This window comes from Mus caroli, unplaced genomic scaffold (genome assembly GCF_978045245.1).
Source record: "Mus caroli unplaced genomic scaffold, Mus_caroli_1 scaffold_4, whole genome shotgun sequence".
In the NCBI taxonomy this organism is placed as follows: Eukaryota; Metazoa; Chordata; class Mammalia; order Rodentia; family Muridae; genus Mus; species Mus caroli.
In genome coordinates, this window is record NW_028227259.1 from 100316596 (window position 1) to 100333212 (window position 16617).

At 41.4% G+C, this 16617-nt stretch overlaps 1 protein-coding gene across 3 annotated transcripts in view; it reads left to right on the forward strand.

Moving 5' to 3' along the window:
• The first annotated feature begins 1155 nt into the window (after nt 1–1155).
• The window catches only part of Mrpl1 (mitochondrial ribosomal protein L1), a 56126-nt gene continuing 40664 nt past the window's right edge, over nt 1156–16617 (forward strand). The window contains exons 1-3 of one of the 3 annotated variants that reach the window (XM_021162828.3): nt 1156–1286; nt 1634–1884; nt 7054–7168. In XM_021162828.3, the coding sequence (XP_021018487.1) occupies nt 1854–1884; nt 7054–7168 (146 nt within the window). In that variant the 5' untranslated portion in view covers nt 1156–1286; nt 1634–1853. The other 2 variants (XM_021162829.3, XM_029477417.2) reach the window with 2 other exon arrangements.

Consider the following 16617-nt stretch of genomic DNA (forward strand, 5'->3'; position numbering starts at 1 on the left):
GTTATCTTTAAGTATCATGAGGTGACTGCCAGTTTTCCAGCTCCCCCTTATCTATGCATCTAAGCACAAGGCTTGGTACTTAGTAGTTGCTCAGGTATGTGTGAAAAGAGCATAGAAGGAAAAGAGGACAAGCAGAAACAAAGTTATCAAAGTAGAGTCACGTTCTTCTAAGGTTTTCTTTTCTTTTCTTTTAAACAGTCGCAGAGCTTTTGAAGTAAGTGCTTTCATGTTAACGAGAACAGTCAATAAGTAACAATCTTATTCATTTAGATGGCTACTAGGTATAAATATAAAATAAAGCTTCTGGAAGATTCTACCTTTGATGAGGTCCATCTTCTCTGAGTAGCTTCAGGAAACCAAGTTTGGCAGGCTTGAAATTCTTATCAAGTCACTAATTCGTATACACATGGATTCATTTTTTTTTTTTCAACATTTACTGCTGACCTTCCTTCCGGTCTGACGCTGTGTGTAGTATGTGCTGAGGTTACAAAAATGAACGACATGATTGCTGCCCACAAAGAGTTCAAAGAGATGGGGAGATACATTGTGACAGCTGCACAGCTCTGTGTCCTCAAACCCCACTAAATTGTACACTTAGGTTGGTAAATTATATTATATAGAATAATAGGTCTCAGAATTGTTTCAAATAAATTAAAAAATTGCAAATTCTGTTTATTACCCAAAACCAGGAAAAAGTGGCCATAATTCAGTCCTGGAAGTATGAAAGGAGACTGCCAACAATGAGCAGAGTCGGAATTTAAATCTTAAGGGGAAAAAATACTGTTAATGTGTTGCATGATAATTCAAAGAAAAGCCAGAGAGGAAAAATGTCACAGAGGTGAGAAATGTGTCTTCTCCTGCCCTCCCTTCCTCCCTCTCTTTGTGTGTGTGTTATGTGTACACACGCATGTGTGTTAGGAAGGTTGTTGGTTGAGGAGGTAGGCAGAGGCCCGTAAGGGCGCCTTTGGAAATGGCCAATTACTGGAGGAGTTTATTCTTATGAATTAATTCCTGAACAGACTTGGTTTAGAGAAACTACACGGGCAGCTGAGACATAACGGATGTTTTTTTTTTTTTGGGGGGGGGGTAGGGAGGAGTCAGAATAACCTGTGCACTGGTCTCTGATTGGCTACGTAGAACAAAAACAAAAAACAGATAAACTCCAAAAACCAAAACAAACCCCTAGACGTGTTTCCAAAACTCCAAGCAGTGTACTGCTCCTTAGGTCCGATCAGCACAGCTTGCCAGCAGCCGGAAACCAAAAAGCAGACGGATGAAAGATTAAGGTTTGCTCAAAGGGGGTTGGAAGGGGGTGAGAGAGCGGGACCTCCTGGCGAGTTTGATGGATTTTGTTTTCTCTTTGCTATGAAGAAGATTGAACTCAGAGGCGCGCGCACGCTAGCTCCGCGCACGGTCGCCTAGCAATATTCATTTAAGGAAAAACCGAATCTTAAGAAGGCTGAGAGTATAGCGAAGGAAGCTGGGGGCACTCGTTTTCTCAAGACTTTAGGCAGAGAACCAGGTTCCCTCTATTTAAATGACCGTTCGGAGTACATCTGCAGGGTCCAAAATTAAAAATAAGAAGGAATAAATAATTACAGAGTTTTCAACAAAGCCATTTTCCCCCCTGAAGGTTGATAAACCTTTGAACCGGAGCCACGAAGGGCAGTCCTATACAGCGAACCGACAGGAACCGCGCCACGAGGGCACTGAAGCCAGGTCGTCCCCGCCCTGCTCCTCTGCTCCTACCAACCCCTTCCCCCTTTGCCAGCTTCCGCGCGGAACCCTTTTTCGCATTTCCATGCAGTTGAAACCTGGGACCCATTTCGTCAGCACAATCCGGAACAGTCAACATGGCGGCGGCCGTAAGGTGCCTCCGTAGAGGTAAGAGGAGCAGTGTTCTTGCGTGGAAAGTAAATCTAGAGCCGAGTTTCCTGTTGCAGCGGAATCCATGGCAGAATCTCGTAGGCACCGGTCAGCTTCTCGGTCCTCGAAATGCTTCCGTGGTCTTCTGGGCTCCACAGCCCAGAGGGTCATCAGTGCTTAAAAGCGACCCTTAACGTAAGCGTTCTCTCTTGGAGCAGGTCATTTTGAGGATGAAATGGGAGCGGAAATACATTGGCAGTCCTTATAGTCAGGGGTGAGGAGTACAAGGCAGGATTCTGTTCTGTGTATGGGGTAGCGGGCGTGTTCAGTTTGATAAGCGAGCCCTGAAGGGAAATGTGGTATATGAAGTGATTTACATCTGTAAATATCTGAACCTTGGGGTGTTTATGAATAAAGGCGATTCCAGTTCGTAAATTTACAGAGGCTATCGTGTTTATCACTTGGAGACTAGTTCTGTAGTGTTTCTTTTTTCAGTAACAAGTCAAGTCTGATTGGTTACTGTGACAGCCCCTTTAGTACCATGCCTTTTTATTTTTTAAGGACAATGATTGTAAATATCATTATCCAATTAAATCAGATCTTTAAATGGACGAAACAGCCTGCACCACTCCATTTTAAGAGGAAGAAACCAATCCCATTTGGCACGTGGCTAAATTTACCTATTAAATGGCAGGGAAGAACTGAAGGTTGTGATTTATTTTATGGTATTGGGTATGAATTTACAACGTCAACCATCCTGGGTAAATCTCTACCAGGGAGTTACACACCTTAGTAGCTCTCCACTCTTCCTAACAAATGCTGCATCCATTTTCTCTTTAAACTTTCCTCAGGAAAGTTCAGTGCCAAGATCAGCATCTTTATTTAGACTCATTCTTTAGCAGTTGGGGATGACAAGAGATCACAACACACCCCAATGACGACTAAATAAGCAAACCAAAATGTCATTACTGAAAAGAAATGGGGGCTATTACCTTCATGTGATAGAAATCACATGAGATAGAATTGAAGAAGCCAAGAAGAGAACTGAAGATTTTCGTCACTTTTCCTTCTCTTAGCTTCCAGGATACATACTAATGTTCTTATTATTTCTCCTGTTACTGCTCATATTAATTAGTTGGCTTGTCTTCTCCCCAGTCTGTTTCCGTGTAGTGTCCCAGGATCCCCATCCTTCATTCTCATTTCTTCTGTATCCAACATCAATTTTCCGGGGTGGGGGTGGAGGGGTTGTGGATTCATTCTTTTAGTGGCCCCAGTTGTTGTGACTGATATTTTAATGGCTATCAAATATTTATCTGCAGCTGGGACTTCTTTCCTGAAGTTCAGCCTTATGTTCATTTGCGAATTCTAGAGCTGTATGTGTCTATAACTTACGGTACTTCACACATGTTGAAAACCAAGCTTATAATCACAGGCTGCAGTTTTCTCCATCTCATTTGGTAAAACATTCAGTTGTCCAGGCCAGAACTTCAGAGTATCTTTGACTCTTCCTCACACTTTGCGTTAAGTAGTTGACAAATCCTGTTTGCTTTCCGTCTAAATTGATTCAGACTATTTGTTGGTTTTGGTGTGTGTGTGTGTGTGTGTGTGTGTGTGTGTGTGTGTTGAGGTGGCTCAGTAGTTTAAGAGGATTTGCTGCCTTTCCAGAGGAGCTGGGTTTCATTCCTAGCACCCACATTGTAGCTCATAACTGTCCCAGTTCCAGGTGCTATGACCCCTCTCTTCTGTCCTCTAAGGGCAAAATACCCATACACATAAAATAAAAACTTAGGGAATTTAAAAAGAAAAAAAAAAGACCTTTAGCTGATTGTGGTGGCACAGGTTTCTAATTCCAGCACTTGGGAGGCAAAGTTGGGAGGTTGGATGCAAGTTTGAGGTCAGCCTAGAGTCATAGTGAGTTCTAGGCTGTGTAGGACTACAGTCTGAGACCCCATCACCAGGCTCTAAATAAATAAATATTTACAAAATAGCTTAATCATATTACTCTTGTGCGGAGAACTCCAAAAAGTGCCCCTCCTCCACCCAAGCCCTTACAATGGCCTCTAACTGCACTGCCCATTTTGTATACTCATGTCTGAGCACTTTAGACATGGCTAATAGGAATTCACAGTGCCATATACACTATAAGATCTTTTTCATGTGTATGTGTACTTGGTCTATGTATGCATGTTCACATGTGTGTGAGTGCATATGTATGTGTGCCCATGGAGGCTCTCTTCTGCCAGCCAGTATCTAGCTTGTTTCCAGAGGTAGAGTTTGTCGCTGGACCTGGAGCTTGCGGATCCCACTGTCTCAAGAGAAGCCCCTGGAGGTGGGAGGTGTTGCACTGTGCTTACCCAGCTTTTTTGTGGCTGCCACGAATCTGAATTTCACCCCTCATGCTTGCACAGCAAGAGCTCTGTCACCTCGCATATGAAACTGATCTTTACTTTTAAAATGCAAGCAACCCCCCCTCTTCTTTTATCTTGCAGCCCTTCTCCTTCCTCTATTTATTGTGTCTTGTCTCCCCACTGACCAGTTACATAAGCTTCATAACCTTCCTTATTCCAGTGCTTGTAAAACAATGGTACTTAGACCATCCAGTTTATAAACCACATCTCCACAATAAAAGCAGACACTGCTTTCTTGATTAAGCTTTGCTAAAAAACAAGAACAATTTGAGACAGGGTTAGGCTCCCATGTGTTGGGACAGGCATCTCCAGCATGCCCATTATTAAAAGTATTGCTGGTTGCATTGAACAGTATAATTTAGTGCTTTGTTTCACATGCTAGTGTAACCTTTTTGTGGTTGCAGATTATAATAGGTCTACTGAGCACTCTTTAAGTAGTGCTAATATGGAACTCTATAATGTGTTTTAAATTGACGTATCCTTGCTTACTAATAAGGCAATACTTCTCAGTGGACAGCTTTCACATTGTTGGCATTTCCTTTCTAGTTTGATGTCTTTTTATCCTTCTTGTTTACTTTTCAATTGTGTTGCTCTTTCACACTCAAGATACAACTCGTTTGTCCAGTGAACATGTTGCAAATATACTCTACCCATTTTAGATTCATCTTTTCACTGTATGTGCATGTGGGAAGGTATGTGTGCACATGTGTGTAGATGCATGTAGTGTGTTATTTCTCATGACTTATCCATCCCATTGTTTCTGATGCCGGGTCTGTCACTAGGACCTGGAGAGTGTTGATTAGCCTCGTCTGGTTGGCCAGTGAGTCACAGCGATCAGCCTTCTGGTTTTGGAATTTGGAGGAAGAGTCACTGTGCTCAGTGTTTTACACGTGTGGTGAGGTGAATGCAGGCCCTCATGCTTGCATGGCAAGCACTTTGCTGATAGTCTCCTCAGCCTCAATTCTTAATTTTTAAAAAGTATATTTGATAAGCAGAAGTTTGTTTTTTTTTTTGAATTTTTGTCACTTTATTTTTTTATTAGATATTTTCTTTATTTACATTTCAAATGCTATCCCGAAAGTTCCCTATTACTCCCTCCTCCCCCCTGCTCCCCTACCCACCTACTCCCACTTCTTGGCCCTGGCATTCCCCTGTACCTAGGCATATAAAGTTTGCAAGACCAAGGGACCTCTCTTTCCAATGATGGCCAACTAGGGAATCTAAGCAGAAGTTTTTAACACTTAGTAAACTACTTTTTATTTAGTGCCTTTGGGCCTTGTTTGTGAAACTGTTCCTCCCCGAAAGGCTATAAGGACATTTTTCTTGATCCTGGAAGGCTTTTAAAATATAGCATTCACCTTTGAGTGGGTTTTTTTCTTTTTTCTGTAGTGGGAAATTTGGATGATTTTATTGTCAAGCCTTTTTTTGTTTTACTAATCTGTCTTTCTGTATTTGTACTACTACCAACATAAAGAACTATCATAAAAATGCATTTTTAAAAAAGTGGATTTTTAAATTTTTGTTTCCAGACAGAGTTTCTCCCCATAACAGCCCTAGCTGTCCTGGAACTTGCTCTGTATATCAGGCTGACCTTGAACTCACAGAGATCTGTCTGCCTCTGCCTCCTGAGTGCTGGGGCTAAAGGCATTCCCTACTACAACTGGCTTAAGTGACGTTTCATTTAGCATGTAAAGAAATGGGTTTCATTGAGACATTTCCATGCATACACGGTTATAATTGGCTGGCTCTTTTTATCCTTTATGCTACCTTTTCTCCTTCCTGCCCCTTCTAATAACAAGTCTTGATCGGTTAGGGCAAATTTCTCACTTTTTCTGCTTTTCGAAGAACTCAGACAACCCTGTAAATGTATCGTCTTTAAAAATGAATGAATAAAATAGAAGCTATTTTTTTAAAAATCTAGGGGTACATATGCAATATTCTCTATTAATAAAACTAAGACAATCTCTTGAGCTTAAATGAGGTTAAGGTAAAAATAGATGGAGAAGGTGTAATCGCTCATGCCTATAATCACGTGTTGCCTATGGTTCAGTCTAGCCTGGGCTACTTAGTTCCAGGTCAGGCTAACTACAGTGAGCTCCTGTCTCAAACACCAAAACAAGTGAAGGGAAAAAGTAGTTAGATAATTAGATGCCTCTCCTTGCTTGCAGTCTCTCGATGTGTGATTTTTGTATTTTATCTTTTTATTTTTTTAGTGATGCACACAGGACCTTGCGTGTACTAGGCCAGGAACTCTGTCATTAAGCTACACCCTGTTCTTATTGTTAGATACTTTGTGTGTTTGTGTGTATTTGTTTTTATGTTTGCATTCATGTGGGGGATGTGTGCATGTGTGCAGTGCATGTGTAGAGGTCAGAGGACAACTTGGGGTTGTCCCTCAGACACCTGTCATCTTTCCTTTGATCTCTTACTGGCCTGGAGCTTCACTGTGCAGGTCAGGCTCATCCATAAGCGAGCTTCCAGGGGTCTCTTGTCTCCATCTGGCACATCACTGTTCCCGGAACTGCAGGCATTTGCCCCACACCCAGCTTTTTCTGTGGATTCTGGGAGGATCCAAACTCAGATTCTCTTGCTTTTGAGGCAGCCCTGATTATTATTTCATATATAAAAAAAATCCCTAGCCCCAATTATTACACTTCTTAAAAGTGGTTAAGAATCACAAAATATTAGTTCCTTTAAAAAAAAATACTGGTTTTTAAAACGAATGTAAAAATGTTTGAACCTGATGATTATTTAATGTTATTTTGTTTTTCTTTCCAAGTCTTGATACATCATCAAAGGCATAGTCTTTGCAAGATGGCTTCCCAGGCATCTCTTTACCCTTGTTCTGTGAACAGTCTCTTGCACAACAGACATTTTGCTGCTGCTGCTACAAAGTAAGTGGTTTTTTTAAGTTACTTCCTTCACTCTTAAAGTTGTGATTCAAAAGCATGGTTCTATAAAGGTCACAGTTATAAAAGCTTGTTATCTGTGCTCCTTTGACTTCAGTGTTCTGAAGGAATGGTGAGACTTAGTAATAGCAGTACTTACAAGCACCTTGAGCTAATTACTCACTACTGCCTTTTAAAGCTGTTGTATTATGTTTATTTTAGAAGAAGAAAATCAAGGTTTCTTCCTCATTGCTATAAAACATCCTGGCAGAAGCAGCTTAGGAGGAAAGGGTTTATTTGGCTAACCGTTCCAAGCTACAGCCATGGTTGTGGGGCAGTAGAGGTGGTAGGAACTTGAAGCCAGTCATGTCCCCTGACTAGAGCAGAGAGCACGTGTGCTCTTCCTTCTTCTGCCTATCTGCTGCCTCTTTTCACTCAGTCAGGCTCCCAGCCATGAAGTGCGTGAGTCTGCTGCCCACCACACTTAATCAGCTGAAGTAACTGCTACAGCACAGACCAGCACAACCCAGCACACTCCTCACTCAGGCTTCCCAGGTGATCTTACATGGTTTGCAGATGAAAATCGAAACTAACCGTCAAGACGAGATCATAGAACCAGTTCAGATCAGAGGACCGGTAATGTCAGAATGAGGACTTGAATTCAAGGAGTTCACTTCTGAAACTATTTTTTTTCTGCTCTTTAAATTATATTCTTTTCTTCAAAGTGCTCTTTATTTAGATGTTAAAGGATTACCAGGACTAGAATTATATATTGGAATTTCAGATTTCCAGTATTCATTGTGTTAATACAGAAACACACACACACACACATACACACACACACACACATTTATAATTTTTTATGTAGAGTTTCAGCATATGGAAATATAAAGGGATGAAATTGTTAAAAGCTGGTTTTATATGGAGTTAGAACTTGGTGTTTTTATCCATAGCCGGCGCTGCCACTGACTGAGGGAAGGGACTGACCTAAAGGCAGATGTTGGTACTTGGACTTAGGGCTTATGCCCTCTGGTTGTTGGGCATGATGCTAATTGTTTTTTCCCCAAGGACATTGATGTTAATGAAGTGTAAAACAGACTGTCATCTTTCTCTGAATGTCTTTTTCCTAATGTCACCATTTCTATAGTTAAAAGAAATGGCTGAGGGGTAATAATTAAATGCCAAGGAGCTATAGAATAATAACAGTTACAATTTACAGAATCCTTATGTGCTACATAATAATAATTATAACTCAGCACAGTTCCTGTGCTTGTTCATTTAATCTTCAGAACAGTTAGGAAGTACGGATACTCTGATGAGCGTTTTTCAGATAGAGGCATAGAAAGCCAAAGGTTACATTTAATGGAGGTGTTTAGAATCTAAACTTCAGTACTCGTGGACAGCATCGTCCAGGGATAGTGCAGTCCAGTATAACTCAGGGTTGGGCAGCGTGGATGTGTTGGTGGAAAGACTTACTGCTTGTCTTCAGAACGATTACCTAGTCTAAAAGAGTAGTGTCCATGGCTGTGGAGGGCAGTCAGTGTTCAAGCTACAGAATCATGGACTACAACCCTTAGATTATTGGCTATCCCAAGTAAACACTGGGAAATTTTAGGGGAATTTCTTAATTCCTGGTTGTTTAACATATTCTTACTTTTATAAACTTAGCCAATCTAGTCTCTGTCCTCAGTATGTGAGGTACAACATAGTCTCTGTGCTTTATATGTGAGGCACAGCATAGTGTCTGTACTCTATATGTGAGGCACAACATAGTCTCTGGCCTCTATATGTGAGGCACTTATGCAAAATGTTGGTTGTGTGAGGATGAGCAAGCAATCTGTTTTGTTCCTCTGTCCTTGAGCATTTTAAAATGAACTGGAAGTAACACAAATAATTGATTTTATCTTTAAAAGTGATTAATTTAAATGAATCCGTTTATGGTAAGCAATTAAAAGTGTGTGAAAATTAGCTAGTGAGAAGAAGGTGGCTTTTCTGTACCTGTTCTTTAACCATTCAGTTGCACCAGTATATGAATTTTAAACTGTATTTCTTCTTGTTGTGTAAGTGGTACTGCATAAAGTAAGCATGTATGTTGTGGAAATAGATTCCTATGGTGCTGTTTAGTTATTTTAACTGTATAATGTTTAGCTGAATAAATGTACTATAATTTTTATGTAATTTAACTTTCTAATATTAATATAAATGACCCTCGACTGAATAATCATGTACTTGTTACATATAATGGAAGTATTTGAAGTGTAAGCTCTAAGAAGTAGAATTCTTGGGTCAAAAGATCTCTCTCTCTCTCTCTCTCTCTCTCTATATATATATATATATATATATATACATATAATTTTTTTTTTGCAATTTTCAGAGATAATCCAAACTTACCTTATTAGCTTGTATTGGCTAGAGCTCTTGTCTAGCATGTGTAAGGCCCTGAATTCAACCCCCTAGTATCAAAAGAAAAAAGAAAAGAAACAACTTATCAGTTTGTATCCTTACTAGCAAGTATTGCTAGAATGTATTTCTTTATATTTCCATAGGTAACTATTATCTTTTTTCATTTAGGTAATAAGTAGAATTGTGATTTTTTTAACATGTTTATGAGCCATTTCTATTTTCTTTTTCTAACTGAGCACAGTTTTTGCTTGTGAGTTTTGTTGTTGATGAGTAAGACTTCTTACTATATCACCAATGAGATTTCTGCTCTAACTTCCCTTAAACGTTGTGACTATCACAGTAGAGAAATGGCTCAAGTGGGACGGGATTGCCGGTGGGAGTTGAGCTGACCTGAGGGCCAGCAGGGCAAGTGGTGCTTGCCTGGGTCTTCACAGTTCTACAGGAGAGTTAGGAAAAATGTATGTCAGTGGTGCCAAGGCATGGATGCAAATGCTGTGCACATTATGGCAGCATAATAGTGTAATACAGCTTCCTATGGATACATCTGGAGTGGCAGAGAGGTTACTAGAAAGGAGGCTTTTTTTGGGTGTGACTAGAGATGGAATCTGGGGCCTTACCCAGGCTAGGCAGCTTGCTCTGGCCCTGTACCCTGGGTGAATGGGGCCTCTATTCTGACTGGTTGTGGAGTTGTGTGTGTGGAGGTGCGGGTTGTGTTTTACATCCTACTCCTCAGTGAGGAGTGCCAGTTCTCCATATTAGAAGTTACCAATTTTTTACATTTCTTCACTGTATTTCTTATTTTCATCTTTTGTCTTTTCTTCTGTTGAGCTGTTTGCTTTTTTACTTTTGCTATGTGCAAGTATTTATTTATTAGGCTTATTAATTTTTAAGAACATTTTAACACATTTTTATTTATCCTCTAGAAAATTCTTATTATATCATCCCCACATTTTATGTAGTGCAGTTTGATACTTTTTACTGGCCTAAAAATCATAGCATAAGAAATATGCCCACTTCAGAAAGTTAAGAAAATTTGTTATAAGATTATTTAGGAACTTAATGAGATGTATTCATAATTTTATTGTAATCTTTATTTTTAAATGCATCGACATCAGAGTCTACTAAAAACAGTCCGTGGTAGTGCTTGCTTCTCTTTGTCATTTTCTTTCCATATTTTTTTGTTTAATTTTATTAGGGGTGGGCTCCCTCTTATCATGGGTCTTAACCTGGACAAGTCATTGATTGGCTACCCTCACACTCTCTGAGCTACCTTTACCCCAGCACATCTTGTAGGCAGGACAAATTGTAGGTTGCAGGTTTTGTGGCTGGGTTGGTGTCCCAGGCCCTCTACTGAAAGTCTTACCTGGTTACAGAAGATGGCTAGTTCAGATTCTTTATCCCCCATTGCTAGGAATCTTAGCTAGGGTCACCTCATCTATCCCTGGGGTCTTTATTGCCCTAGGTTTCTGGCTTGTCCCAGAGATTCCCCTCATTCCAGTTGTCTCTCCCAGTACTCTCCCTCCATCCTCACCACACCTGATCCCTCCTGTTCTCATGTGCATCCCCCACCACCCTGTTTGTAGTTCCTTGTTTTGTTTTTGTTTGTTTTAGTTTGAGACAGGGTCTCTCTAAGTAGTCCTAGATGGTCTGGGACATGCTATGTAGACCAAGCTGGCCTTGAGTTCACAGAGGCCTGCCTGCCTCTGTTTTCTGAACACTGGGGTTAACATGCTTGGAATACCATGGGCTTTTCCGTTGTTCTGAACCTCTCCACCTCACTGATGTGCAAGGATATATCTTCTGTTTTCTGTAGCAGCAGCAGCAGCTGCTGCTGCTTCTAATTCTTCTTCTTCTTCTTCTTCTTCTTCTTCTTCTTCTAATTCTTCTTCTTCTTGCCACTTGGTCATCTGATTCTGACTCTGTTTTAACAATATGGTCTTTTTCTTGCTTCTTCGTGTATTATTATTATTATATTAAATGCTGAAATGTTCTATGTAGAATAGACAAGAAGAAAGAATGTAAATAGTAAATAGGCTTGTCTTTTAATGTGTCCTGTTGAGCCAGTGTTATCAGGGGCTGAGCTAGGTTTTGTTTTTATGGTTTCCATGGTTACTACCAGCCGAAATCTCTGTACAATTACTTTGTGCTCAATGCGGGGGTGGAGGGGGCTCGGGGGTGGGGGTGGGCAGGGATGGGGTTGGGTTGTTGGGGGTTTTTCTTAGTGCTGTGCTTGGTGCTGTTTCCTGCTGTGCAGCTGCATCTCAGCAGGGCCTTGCATTTCCCTAGCATAGGCTGTCCATGCTGATTACCTTGTCTGCCTGCTTGGAAATGGGTGGCAAGTGGCAGTCTCTGGATTCCGACTTAGGGTTTGGTAAGCCCACTGAGGGCTTTGTAGACAGTGCTTTTTGAGCACACCTCTCCTTTCTCCCTGTTCTACATCTACTGCAGGTTTTGGGGAAGTTCTGGCCCTCCCTCTGGATGGATAGATAGGCTGCCCTTCATACTGTTTCTTGCCTTGACTCTAGTGGTAGAAGTTTTAGTGATAGTTTTCTTCCCATCCATCAGAAACAGTGGGTGCTGGCTTGGGCCTTTTCTTCCTTCTGTACCATTTAAGGAGACTCTCTAGACCCCAGCCTGCTGGAGTCTGTCCTGGGAGCACCTGGTAGAGGAGGTATGTGGAAAGGCCTGTGAAGGTACAAACTCCGTGTGTTCCAGAGGATTTGCATCACCACATTAGCCTCTCAGTTTTCTGCACCTGCTTGCTTTTCTTTGATGAGAGTAAGGAGCGGCTGGTTCTCCTTGGCATTTGGGCACCTGCACTCTTAGCTCTGGTGGGTCTTGGCAGGTTGGCAAGCTGGCACCCTCTCCTTCCGCTTTGCAGTGTCCAGCTCTTCTGTTTTACGTGGAGCAGAACTGCACTTAGGTTAAAAAGTAAGCAGTATAGCACTGCCAGAGATGTTAGTGAATTTCTCTCACAGTAGCCTTAAACGGTATTACTTAGTTCAGCTTGGTTTTACAGAGCAAAAAACTCCACCTCAATGGAAAAGATTCTTTGCTTTTGAAATACTTGGATGGTGTCTCAGGGTCACAGATCTTCGAGGACTGAAGTGAACTTCACTTTAGCGTTGTTTTTCTAGTCTTGCTTTATTGGACCTGACCATGGATTAGTTTTCCTTTCGTGAATTTGTAGTGAGAGGACAGATGTGGCCGGGTGAAAGCTATTAGCTGAATACAGTCCCCTGCTACTCATTTAATCTGTGTGGTTTAGTTACCCAGGTAACTGCAGATAGTTCTGTTTTCTTGGTGCAGCCTGCCAGGTGTCCTCCTCTTCCCCCTCCCCCAAACCTGTTGAATATGATTTATACTGATCTGAAAGTCACAGCTCTTAAGCTCTTCTGATAGTCTTGCCTAATTGCATGAGCAACAGACCTTCTTAATGTGACTCTTGAGTCCCATAGCAGGTGGTTTTGGAGACGGTGGAAGCAAAGCAGTGGGTTGTGAGATTAGTTTGTATCATGTTTCTCCAGGAATTTGTTTAATTGCAGTTTTACTTTTTTTGATTAATGAATTTCACTAACACCTCTCTTTATGGTGGGAGAGGTGAAACTCAGGACCTTGGGTCACTAAGGACTTTATCCCCAAACGAATGCGTGGCTTAGGCTGGACTGGACTGGCTTTGTAGCTTTGGGTAGCTTTGAACTCAAGATCTTCCCTGTCTCCCTCCCAAGGGCTGGGGTTGTAAGCCACTTTCCTGAGAGTCCCACATATTCTAGGCTATCATGACTTTAGTTTCTCCTAAAGCACTGTTCCATTTGAAACCTAAAAATGTTTTCATTGGACAACTCAAATATTTATGAAGTTAATTCCCAACCGTAGGCAAGTACATTGATTGCTCTTTACCATCATAACCTCGTTATTTATAATTTCATATATAATATAAATGAAATTTGAAGATTTCATATTATTGCATATTAAAAGATTGAAAGGTTAGTTGTGAGATTTCATTTCTGGTAAGTTTGATGGCTAAAGCTAGAGCCTTTGTTTAATTTTAAATAGAGCACTTTCTTCCTAAACAGGCTGTCTGGGCTTCTATTGGCTTTGTTACTCCCTTAGTAAATGTAAGATTAAAATGTGGTTTCTCCAGTTTGGGAGGCTTAAGAATTTGGTATATACCCGGAGATCACATCCTTCCACTTGGGCATTTGCTTAAGCTTGCTTTCAGCAGCCTGCACCATTATAATGAAGATTATCACTACTTGCTAGTGTGTTCAACTGCTTATTAGCTTGGAAGATACTGTTATTAGTGGTGATAATTGGATTTGTTGAGTGTTAAGTACAAGACTGGAATTTTATATTAGATTGGGTTTGAGATTTTTAAAAAATTACTGTTATTTCTTTCACATATGTTTTATGAGGCTTCATATTTATTTTGTTACTCCCCTAACAGATTAACACAAACTGCTAATTTTGTTGAGGCTGGAAACAACACAACCCTCTGTTTTAGACTTGTTTAGATTTAGAGTCTGACATGGAGCACATTGGACTAAAATGAGGCTGTTGGTGGTTATTTTCTGGAGACTGTTTCCTAGTCACTCCCCTGTCTGAGGCACTGCTCACCTGCCTTTACCTGTGTGCTCCTCCTCCATCCTAGAGCAGTGGCAGGTTGCCCTCTTTACACTTGGACTTTGTCAGTGTCTCAGCTCCGTCTGGTTCAGGTGGGAAACGGGAAGTTTTCCCTCTTAAGAATCTGTGTGATTGGACTTACATGATAGTCTAGGATAATCTCTCCATGTCAAGACCTTTAACCTTAGTCACATGAATCTCTTTTGTCACATATCGTGACATGATTGTTTCTTGGGGGTGTATTAGTTTTCTCATATCAGTTATAACATACCTTACAAATGGCAGCTGTACTGGCTATTTTTGTGTCAACTTGACACAGCTGGAGTTATCACAGAGAGAGGAGCTTCAGTTGAGGAAATGCCTCCATGAGATCCAGCTGTAAGGCATTTTCTCAATTAGTGATCAAGGGGGAAAGGCCCCTTGTGGGTGAGACCATCCCTGGGCTGGTAGTCTTGGGTTCTATAAGAGAGTAGGCTGAGCAAGCCAGGGGAGGCAAGCCAGTAAAGAACATCCCTCCATGGCTTCTGTATCAGCTCCTGCTCCCTGACCTGTCTGAGTTCCAGTCCTGACTTCCTTGGTGATGAACAGCAGCATGGAAGTGTAAGCCGAATAAACCCTTTCCTCCTCAACTTGCTTCTTGGTCATGATGTTTGTGCAGGAATAGAAACCCTGACTAAGACAGCAGCCTAAGGTGGGGGCCGTAGATTTCTTCTGGCTCATGGTTTGTGGGTACAGTTGAGCCTGTCAGGGAAGGTATGGTGGCAGGAGCAGCCTTTGACAGTGGTAGAAGGAGCTTGTGGTTGCTAGAGAGAGCAAGGAGGAGGGCTGAGCTATAACCTGAAGACCTGTCCTGTGAAGATCACTTAACTCAGCTGTGGTCCATCTCCTAAAGCTTCTCCAGTGTTCTCCAACAGGGCCACCAGCTGGGGACCTGTAGTCAAACCCTGTAGGGGACATTTAACCTACAAGCCACATTTGTGGACATTGTTCTGCATACCACAGAATCCAAATATCTTTCTAAATAGTGTTTCACTAATTTCAATCACTTTGGTGATTTGAATAAATGTTGAACTTATATCACCCCTTGTTTGTTTTCTTAGCTTTAAACTGTTATCTGCATTTCCCCTTTGGACATTATTTCTTTGGTATTTTGTAAGCACTCACTAGCTTTTGTATGCAACAGACCACACCACAATTACTCATCACTGCATACACATATGTGGTTTCTGACCAAGGCTGGGAATGTGGTGGCCCGGACTTGCTGTGCTGCCAAGTTTGCAGGTCAGTTGAGCATTATCTCATTTAGCCTGGGACTCTGTGGGGCTAGCTCTGGTCCACGTGCCCCTCATGCTCTTAGCCGGACTTGTGCTTATGAAAAATGACAGTAATAAAAACATTAATGTAGAAACATATGAAGCCTCCTCTGGCTTAAACTTAGAGCAGGGAAACTGTCACTTCCTTATTCTGTCAGCCAAAACTAGTCACATTGCCAAATGAGTGGACTGGGGCATGCATTCTGTTCCCTGGGGACCTGAGTAGAGAGGGAGGAGATACAGAGCACTTAACTTGGTGGGCATGAGCTCATCCGTTTGACTACTGGCTTCTCCAGAGAACCGGCTCAAAAGTGAGCCTTCTGGTTCTAGTTAATGATAGACTATTCCTCCCACACCTGGTTCCCCAAGCCTGCACCACAGGAGGTGGTGCAGATGGTTCTATTTCCTATCTTTCGTATTTACCTTGTAAATGTTTTCCTAGCCTGTCATCTTTTCAGCCTTATCACTATTTGTTCAGTGTTGGCTACTCTCCTTAGGAAGAAACAGAGGGGATATGCTTTTGCTTCTCACCTCATTTCCTTCAGATCTGTCTTGTCTCCTGGAATATTCTACTGCTTGAAATTTAGATACCATCCTTGCTCAACTATTAGAGCTATTCTGCTCCTGCGTGTTTACACAAAGGGATTTTAAATAGACATTCTAGAGATCTGTGCACATCTCTCTGTGGGTCTTGGTGTATTAATTCACTGTGGTTAAGATACAACATCAGCCTACTTGTCTATGAATGGATGAATAGATAAAACAAATGTGACATATACCCACAATGGAATTGTTTTCAGCCATTAAAAACCAAAAAGAAATCATGACACCTGCAGGGAAATGATGGCACTGGAGATCGTGTTAAAGAGAGGGCAGTGGGATATATGTGATGGAAAAGCAGAAGATTGATGGCTTCTGGGGGTGGGGTGGGCTTAGTGGGGAACAGTAGAGAGGCAAAGAGGAGTAACAGTGTAGGAAGGGGATGACTAAATAGAAAGCCTAGTGACATCTCTATGACAATGACGTTGAAACTCAAAACTGAATAGAAACATCCCGTCATAGTGAAATGGCGTATTTTATGTTTTCACTCATCAGCAGATGAGTCTGAGTTATTTC